General features: G+C 32.4%; 1 protein-coding gene across 1 annotated transcript; it reads right to left on the reverse strand.

Moving 5' to 3' along the window:
* Nucleotides 1-900: 900 nt before the first annotated feature.
* LOC116001315 lies at nt 901-1,581 on the reverse strand. The gene is made up of 2 exons (XM_031241201.1): nt 1,453-1,581; nt 901-1,329 (listed from the first exon to the last, which is right to left on the reverse strand). Exons 1-2 carry the CDS (start codon nt 1,579-1,581, stop codon nt 901-903), a joined length of 558 nt encoding a protein of 185 aa, XP_031097061.1.
* Between the last annotated feature and the right edge of the window lie 8,767 nt (nt 1,582-10,348).

The raw sequence follows: 10,348 nt of genomic DNA on the forward strand, positions 1-10,348 counted from the left end.
TTAAATTTAAATATTAGTTTTTCATATAGGGGCATTATTTTAAAAAAAATTTGCCCTGAACTTAAAAAATGTTTGGACATGCCTTGTATATATATTTTAGGAGTTTTTATTAATGGTATAAATCCTTTAAAAAAAATTATGTGATTCCAAATACGCCGAATTAATTTAAACTCATATAACCCACCCCTAGAGTCTCTCATAGAACCCACCCCTAGAGTCTCTAATGAGGTAAATCGCGAGTTGTACAATTAACCCACCAGTCAGAACCTAGTATTCATGCGCACCCACCGATCATATCCTAGTTTCCATGTGCGCACAAGGGATCCAATTAAGACTTTTTATCATCCAATAGGATTTAAATTTCAAACCCACACTGCCACCTTCCGTCATTACCAGAAGTCAGACAACAAACTAATTACGCTAAGTCCTGAGGGCAGATTTGTATTAATCATCTTACCCTGCGCAGATGCTTTAGCCCCCTATTCTCAAAATTTTTCTTTTATTTCTTGGATCTGACCACAATGCTTTTTTTTTTTTTTTTTAAATAAGTGTAGTAATATTATAATTTATTTTGGTAGTAAAACTTTTATCTAACAAAACACACTATGGTTAATTAGAATGCATTAATATTGTTGGAATAATGTAATTTTGGTATTTTAGCAAAGAGGCCAAGGCTAGAGATTATTTTATATTTATTTAAAAAATGTAAATACAGAAGTTGCAAGAATTTACATATATATATTATAATAAAACCAATTACAATTATATTATCAGTTGTGCACTTGCGCTAGATAGTTATTTAATACTCATTTTTCATATTATGTGTAGTCAGAAAAGTACAAATGGTAAAAAGATGAAAAAATAAAAAACAAAAATCCTCATAAAATAAAACTGAACCAGTCAACCTCTATACAACGGAGAACGCTCTTGAACCACTTTTGCTGCTTTGGACTGCCGGAAAACCTTCATCGGGCTCGGAAAGTGCCAGCCTTTACCGGCTTTCTTGGCGTCTCCGGGACCTGACGTCATTGCCACGCTGACCGATCTCGATCTCATCATCGTCCGCGTAAACTCCTCGATTCTCACGTCGCCGTAACCATTCCCGGGGTAGAAATTGGATTTGAATTCGTGGTTTTGGTTTTCTTTCTCCTCCGATTCCTTCCTGCTCTTGTTCTTGGTCGTGGAGCTCGAAGACCGGAGGATCGACCAGAACGACGGCGTTTTGCTGCTCCTGGCGGTCTCCGGCGGGTTCCACCGGACGGAGCCGGAGAGGGCGTAGCCGCCGCCGCCGCGGGAGCGGAGGAAAGGGATTCCGACGGATCTCGATCGCTGGAAGGTGGGCTCGCCGTCGCCGCGGGAGGAGGAGGAGGAGAAGAGAGAGAAAGAGGAGGAAGCGGAGGAAGAGGATGACGTGGCGGCGGCGGCGGCGGCGCAACAGGCGCAGGGGCGCACGTTAGCGCAGTCGGGGCAGAGGGTGACGAGGCGATCCTTGAGGCAGACGGGGCAGATGCCGTTCCTACGACGCTTGGAGGGGTGTTTTGGACATTTCCACACCTCCTCTTCTTCCATGTAGAACGCCATAAACAAACAAACAGAGTTATGGGTAGTGAAAAAAAAAAAAAAAAAAAAGGCTGCTCTGATCTTCTCTTCTTTTCTCTTCTCTTCGAATTTCGCTCTGATAGATTGATTTCTTCCGTTTGTTTGTGTCGTGTATGGGTATCTAATGTTGTGAGGTAAGGCCCTTAAAAAGAATCAAGAGGATAAGATAACCATGGTTAACTTCAACAATCAATCAATCACCTAACCATGGTTAGTTAAACCCACGCCTGCGCCTTTTGTAGTCATTGTATTTTTTTAATTATCAGCTTGATGCTATTTAGAATTGCAATTTTTTTTTTTTCTAATCTTGAAATTTCCCATTACAACTTTTAAATTTAGAAAAAAATTTCAAATTAGTCACTAAATTACATGCAAATTAAAATTAGGTAATTCAACTAAAAAAAATACAATTAGGTGCCTGGATTATCCAAAATTATGCACATTAACTAAAATTGGCCTATATATCATTTCATCACTGACATGCGGTCATCAAATTGGAAAAAAATATATATTATTTTGAATTTATTTTAATAATTTTAAGTAAAATTAAATAAAAGAATTAAAAAAAAAAGTAAAAACGCATCTCCTCCCCTCTTTGTTTCCGGCTTGAAGACGAAGAAAGCTCTTCATCTCCCACCAAAGATAAAGAAAACTCTTCATCTCTAATCTCTAGAAACGAAGAGTTTTCTTAGTCTCCAGCATGGATATAAAGAGTTTTCTTTGTCTCCAGCCGGAGACAAAACAATAAAGAAAACGCTTCATCTCCGACCTAAAAATGAAGAAAACGCTTTGTCTCTAGACCGGAGACGAAGACATGGAGGGGTGTATGTATTTTTTTCTTTTTCTTTTATATTTTATTAAATTTTATTTTAATTATTAAAATAAATTTAAAAATAATAAATTTTCTAATATTATAATCGTCACATCGGCGGTGACTCAAGAAACAATTTAAATTTGACCAAATTGGATAATTTTAGACAGTTTAGAGATCTAATTGCACTTTTTTGTATAATTCAGGGGCTAATTTTTAACTTTTTCGTTAAATTTATGCCACTTAATTACTATTCTTCACACAAAAGACCTTTTTCACTAGCTTAGTTGATGGTTTAGCCTTATATTAGTTGTAAAGGTAGAAAATTATATTAGAGTGCAATCTTTAATTATAATGTATATTTATAATTATGAGATGCATTTAACTCAATATTTATTCATGTTGTTGATTTAAAAGTTATTATAGTTGAATTAAAAGGAGATTACTTTGCTTTCGATTATAACAACATTTTAATATTTTGTCATCAAATTTAATCATATCTACTTTTAATTCTTGTCATTAAAAAATATTTAAAATTTTAAATAGTCTAATATATGATGTCTGCAATGCCTTCAAATGTAGTCAGTTGAAATATTGTAATTTGTAAACGATTTAGTGATTTACAAGTTAAGGGTCTTTTGGACATTTTAAATTAAAAATGAAAACATTTTTTTTAGTGTAATGTACTAAAAGTAGAATAAATCAAAACCAAAATCAAATTTAATCTGACTTACTTTTAATTCTTGACTTCAAAAATTATTTCAATTTTAGTATAAAATGGCTTTAAATGTAGTTGGTTGAAACTTTGTAAAGAAATTTTAAAATTATGGGCATTTTAGACATTTTTAACTAATAGTATATATTTTTAATATTAATTTTTGGGTGACGATGGAAACCGCAAACTCTACTTGAGGGTGCGTATGAACTTGGGTAAATCCAATCGCTCCAAGCCAAAAAGGAATTGAACTTGTAACTTTGTGTTTATTAAGTCAATAATCTAACCGACTCAATTGGGTTGCCCTTATTATAAATATATTATTGTATATTGTTGAAGTTGTTTTAAAGAATACAAAATGGATCGGAGACCGACAAATTTTACGGTGGACCATAGTCCAAAATGGTGTCGCTTCTTTAAATGAAAAGAAATGACACTCGTTCCATGTAACTAGTTCTGTTTGTGTAACATATTCAGTTTTATTTTTCATACATTGTAGTTTAATTTCAACACAATTACAATTTCATTTTGTTTCAACTACAGTTTCATTTGACATTATACATACAGTAGTCTTATTACAGTGGGACCTGTTATTGAATTTCATCTTATACACGTTGTATGTAGTCTTATTACAACACCACTAAATTCTAATTCTAATTCAATTACGGTTTCATTGGGCAATATACACTCAAATATGTGAAACTGTTATGTAGTTTCATTTTATATATATTGCAATTGTAGGACTGTAGGTTCGGAAATCCCTGAAAAAAGGGAAAATAATAAACCTACGAAAGGTTATTATTTTTTAAAAAACAAGAAGGACGAATGGAAGATGATATGGGAGGCTGCAAGTACGAGTCGAGTTACACTCTCTCTTTAAAACCTTATTTACTGCTTCCCAAGGTGCTAAGAGCGAGCGTTGCGGTCTAAGCTTCTCGGCCAGGATAAAATGTCCTACGATTCTAGGCATTGACCACTCAAACTTAGAAGCCGACAAACTAGAGCGTGAAATGAACACAGATGGATAGAAGGAAGGGAGTGAAGAGTTTCAAAGTAGAAAGCTTAATTTCCAATGTATAAAGTGCTACTGCCCAACCTGAGTATATATAGGAGGGGAGGAATTAACAACATAATAAACATGCCATTTAAAAACCATACTGTAACCTCTGAAATAACCAGCTACTAACAGGAGATTAACTCTGGAAATAATAATTGGAATTAGTTTGAAATTCATTCCGTAACGTGTTGAATTAATCTCTTGATATAATTACAGTTTCATTCAACAATATACACTCAATATGTGAGATATGTTATTCAGTTTCTTTTTATACATACTGTTGTTTCATTTTAGCAAAACTAAAGCATTATTTCAATTCAACTACATTTTCATTTGATAATATAAACACAGCATGCGAGACAAATTATTAAGTTTCGTTTTAGATACATTGTAGTTTCATTTTGTTTTGAACACACAAAAAATACGAGATTTGTTAAAATAATTTAACGGCTGTCATTTCTTTATTTAAAGAAACGGTGTTGTTTTAATACCATGGCCCACATATCCACCGTATAACAACCAAAGTTCACCACAATCCAACCACCACTAAAGAAAAAGGCAAATTTTTCTGTTAGACTATGGTTGACACAACATTGTGGACCATGAATACATAGTACATTTTAATATATTAAAATTACATTATTTGTGTATTGAATGTGCCTTATTTGATAGTATACAAAATAATATATTTTCAATGAATACAAGATACATTTTTAATAAACTAACAATACATTATTTGTGTACTTAATGTACATTTTGATAGTAAATATTCAAAGTAATGTACTTTCAAATAAGAGAAAATTTCCCTTTTGGTCCTATAATTATTGGGGTATTGTTAATTGCAGTCCATGAGTTTCAAAACTGTCAATTTAGTACCGTAGCTATTCAATTTTTCTCAATTTCAGTCCTTCTGGCCAAATTGCCAACGAAAAGTAACAAGAAAATTTTAATAGGTAAAATAATGAGGGCAATTTAATTTTTTTCTTCTCTTCTCTTTCTTCTCCATTTCTTCTCTTCTTTGGTGGAAATTTTTTTACTCGTCTTCTCGTTCTTCTCAATTTCACAGCTAGAACCAACAACTGCGCAAACGTTAGCCATGGAGGGCGCTGAGGAAATCAAGGAATCAAGAAAGGCCCTGAGGAAATCTGTGAGGAGGATGAAATTACGAGAGAAGAGAAACAGTTAATTATTGATCCTCCCAAGGGCATCATATATATTGACACTAAAATATCCTGTAAAAGGAGATCCAAGAAGAGGGCGCCTCGGCGACCTTGCAACCAAGTTCAATGGGAGCAGAACATTTTAGCACATATATTGCTCATGGTGATGAAACATCAACTTTAGTAAACCACTATGCAACTAAGGTTAATCCTGCATGGAAGGTGAATCTTCAAACTCTTGGCGTCTCGTGCAAAATCAAGATGCTGAAGCATCAATTTCTTGTGCTCGAGCGCTTCACAGGAAAGTAAGAGCACTGTGAAATTGAGAAGAAAGAGAAGAGGAGAAAAAAAAATTTGGCAAAGAAGAGAAGAAATGGAGAAGAATGAGACCATGAGAAGAAAAAGACCAAATTGCCCTCATTATTTTACCCTTTAAAATTTTCCGGGTACAATTTGCCAACAATTTGGCTGGAGAGACTGAAATCGAGAAAAATTGAATAGTCACGGTACTAAATTGACAGTTTTAAAACTCGTGAACTGCAATTAACAACATCCTAATAGTCATTGGACCAAAAGTGAAATTTTCTCTTTCAAATAATGTAATTTTTATTTGTGGTCCGTACGGTTGTGTGGACCATGGTTCATAGAATAATGACTCAAAGAAAAACGGTTCAAATGCAATTCCTACTACACTTGTGACATGTAAAAAGGTGGAATCACCCACCCCAGGTGCCCCCACACCCAGCCCGTTAGTTTGTGAATTGATAAATCATAATGGCTCAACTGATTAACAGATGTTAGATTTTTGCTCAGTGTGCACAACATCAGTACTTTGAAAATTAAGAAAGTAAAAAGACAATATCAGGCAGCGCATCTCAGCTCAGGTTCAATCCTGTATAATCCTACTCAGTTGGAAAGTGCAACTGAACAACACCTAAAAGGCACGTTTGGATGCCGAATATTTGGGACACCTAAGATTCTAATTCTAATCTCATAATCTTAGGTTGGAGATTCTCTTTTGATTCTTATATACAAAACTAGTGGAAGCTAAGGACAAGGGTTGTAATTCATTAAATTGTCATTTTACTTACACTTTTTTCTTAAAATACTCTCACTCTTTATTTGTTGAATATTCATAATTTGATTGGTCTCACTATAAGTTAATCTAATAAAGAATGTCATTAAAAAATTTACATAATAGTAGAATAAAGAAAGATTTTTAATAATAGCATATGCTTCACTATAAATTGATCTAATAAAGAATGTCAAAAAATAATTTACACAAGAGTGAGTCTCCTGTGAGACTATCTCACGGATTATTATCTGTGAGACGTGTCGAGTAATGATGGAAATGTAATACTTAATTATGCTGGAAAGTATACTACTAATCAAGAATAAATTGTTTAATTTATTACTTATACGAAAAAATGTAATACTTTTGAAGAAAAATGTAAGAGTTAATTCCATTTTTTGTCATAGATTTATAGGCGTCATTCCACTTTTAGTCCTTTTTTTTTCAAAACATCTCATTTTGGTCCTAGTATTATTGTGGCATGACCATTTTTGGTCATTTATCAACAAAATCATTAAAATTCTCATAAATACAAGGACATTTCGGTCTTCAAATAGGGATTTTTTCAAAAAAGTAAAAATAAAAATATAGCGGATCAACTTACTTTGAAAAAAGAGAGATCAAAATGCCCTTGTATTTAACGTCATTTTAACGATTATGTTGAAGGAGGACAAAAAATGGTCATGCCACAATAATGTTAGGACCAAATGTGGATGTTTTAATAAAAAAAGACTAAAAGTGGACTACCATCTATTACTCTAGGATCAAAAATGGAATTAACTCAAAATGTAATACTTTTAAATCAAAATGTAAAATTTAGGTTTGAATAGTTACTTATGAGAAAAAATATATAATACTAGTCATGGATAAATTGTTTAATTGTTCCTTATGAGAGAAAGTGTAATACTTATAAAAAAATGTGATATTTTTTATAAAAAAAAAATGTAGTACTTTTAAATCAAAATGTAATATTAAGAGTTGAAGAGTTATTTATGATGAAAATTACAATATTTATGCGAAAAAATGTAATACGTATTAAAAATATGACCCGTCTCACAGGTCTCATAGAAGAATTTGCCTTTACATAATAGTAAAAAAAAAAAAAAAAACTGTACAATAATAACATATTAAGGAGTAATTTTTAATGGTAAATGTAACCTAGCTAATTCTAGAATGAAATTTAGCAGCATTAAGAATGAAAAGATGGAACTTAACCCATTCAAATTCCATCTCAAAAAAAAAAAAAGAAAAAAAAAAAGAGTAAGAACAGTGATTGACAACCAAACATGGAGTCAATACAACTAAGATATTCCACTTTTAATTTGTAAAAAACACATGTGATGTTTACTAATGTATTAAAAGTTTAAAATACAAAAAGATAGCAAAATAGTGCTTAATTTAATTGTCTACCAAGAGGCTGACCAAGTTGCGCATTTCTTGGCCAGTCAAAGCTTAGCTTTGTACCTCCCTTGTCTTTAATTTTTCTTATGAGAGCTTTCCTTTGACTGCTTCCGCCATCTGCTGGATTATTTTTACTCTAGCAATTACATATTTACATACTTGTGTCAAATTAATATAGTGACTTAATTGGGCGGGGTCGGGCCGAAAGGAGATTTATCTAAGTATGGTACGAGCTTAAATGTGTCTCATAATAGATAACTTTGTGATCAAGGAGTGGGTGTTAATGTAATGCCCCTATCACTTTGCAAAAGGTTAAATTTGGGAGAGCCAAAGCTTGTGCAATTCATACTTCAATTTGTTCATCAGTCGACTAAAAGTTTTATTAAAATTCTCAAGGATGTCCAGGTCCACATGGACAAGTAATTTGTGCCTTCTGACTTCATTGTGATGGATATTAGAGAGGATTCCTGCATTCCAATCATATTGGACTGACCTTTCTTCGCTACAACGAGAGGTATAATTGATGTGAAGAAAGGGTCATTAATTTTTTACTTTGGAGATAAAAGTTGCATTTAATGTTGAAGACTGTTATACTTAATTTTTGTTTGATCACAATTGTGGTGTTCTTGTTTCTTAGGAAATTAAAATCATGAATTTGAGCTACAAGGGGCATACCAACATTTGAAGGTATAAGGAAAGTTTAGAATTTGACTCATCAAGTCAGACCTTGCAAAGACAAAGGAGTTCTAAAGTGTCAACCTCAATAGTTTTGATGAAATTGTATATATTTCCATGTCTAATCTGGTCTTATTTAAGAATCATTTGTATCACATTACATCCTTCTAATTCAATATTATACTATGAAAAATAATCTTCTATTTTGAATATTAAATTGATGCTAAAATATTTTATTTTCAATTACATGAAACTGTTGTGTAAACCTTTTTATACACAAATATATGTAAATAAACTAAATATCATCAATTATTAAAAAATTACAAATATCTCCAAATATAAAATTTTGCGATGACAACGAATATGGAAAAACGTCAGTAAATGTCTTTTTATTGAAAATTGTTATTTTGTCATCAATTAATTTTTATAATGACAACATAATAATGTACACAATCGTCAACAAATGTTATTTTATTGACGCGTTTAATTTTTCGTCACCAATTAAATTTATTCATGACAAGCATAATTGTATGAAAAGCGTCAGTAAAAACACATTTGCTGATGAAATATTTTACTTCGTCGCAAACTATTACCGATGTTTTTTAATAATTCGTTGCGAAAAGTATGTATTCCATGACATTATCAAGATCATGCAAAAACGTCAGTAATTGTAATATTTTGTGACGAAATATTAACTTCGTCAGTAATACCTTTCCATACGCCGCTAGCCCGACGGTCCGGGTGACGTTTTTATTTCGTCAGTAAAGACATTTGGCGACGTATTTTTATTTTTACCGACGTTTAAAAAGTGTCACTAAATGTTAACATTCTTGTTAATCATATAATAATTGAACTATTTCTAAATCTAATGGTTAGTGCATTGCTAGTGAAAGTGTGTGGATTCTGGCATTTGGTAGCTTGCTAGAACTTGAATTGCCTCAATACTCATTAAATGTTGTCTAATTTTTGCATGCTAAGAAATGATTTAAATCATTTTTGTTTATCCCTAACGTTTCGAGACTACATATTTCATACATTTTTAATCCTTGTATCCTATTTTGAGCCTTTTTTCTGTTTAATAAATGTAAAGCACTTAATTCCCTTTTGTGAATTTCTTTCTTGTGTAACCATCATCATCAAACCCCAATCATTAGCAAAAATAAAATTAAAAAAAAATTCCATCCATCTTTAACTTTAGTGTTCCAAAACTTTGTACTTTTCAAAGAAGCTTTACCCAAGATAAGCAAGGTAGAAAAAGTTCTCAAATACTCCGTAATAAGAAGGTAATCAATGATAAAACTTTTGTATATTATTGTGTACTAATTTTGTATGAGACATGCTGTTAATTGTCTCTGATGATTTTTTATTTTTTTTGGTAAATCAATTGTCTCTGATGATAAATGTATATTAATGATGTTCTGACATTGTTCTTGATTGAAGGAAAGTTATCTTTATGTTTTTACTTTATGTTGTGAAATTTGTTTCTATATTTTTTTTTATTGAATTTTGTCTTAGAATGAATTGTAAAAATCACAGGATGGATGATCATCATAGTAATAAAAGTAGAAAGGAATCTCAAAACAGTTTTTAAGTTATAAATTTTGAGAATTTAGATCCACGATTCTTGAACCACTAAAACTTTCTTGTGATGGTGATGCTGGTAGCGGTGGTGTTGGTGTTGGTTGTGGTGTGGTAGTGGTGTTGGCGTCGGTGGTGGTTGTGGTGGTCATGATCGTGGTCGTGGTGGTGATGTTGTCGTTGTGTATAGTAGTGGGGTGGTGATGATGATGAAGTGGTTGTGTTGTGATGATGGTGATAGTGATAGTGGTAGTTTGACGGTGCAATGTTTGATCAGTAG

The sequence above is a fragment of the Ipomoea triloba genome, chromosome 13, assembly GCF_003576645.1.
Source record: "Ipomoea triloba cultivar NCNSP0323 chromosome 13, ASM357664v1".
Classification (NCBI taxonomy): domain Eukaryota; kingdom Viridiplantae; phylum Streptophyta; class Magnoliopsida; order Solanales; family Convolvulaceae; genus Ipomoea; species Ipomoea triloba.

What these genes read in the sequence shown, in the direction of transcription:
- LOC116001315 (XM_031241201.1), bottom strand. Translation starts at nt 1,581, where the DNA reads ATGGCGTTCTACATGGAAGAAGAGGAGGTGTGGAAATGTCCAAAACAC. An exon ending in TCTGCCCCGACTGCGCTAAC is followed by an intron (nt 1,330 to 1,452) that starts GTGCGCCCCTGC and finishes CCCACCTTCCAG; the next exon opens with CGATCGAGATCCGTCGGAAT.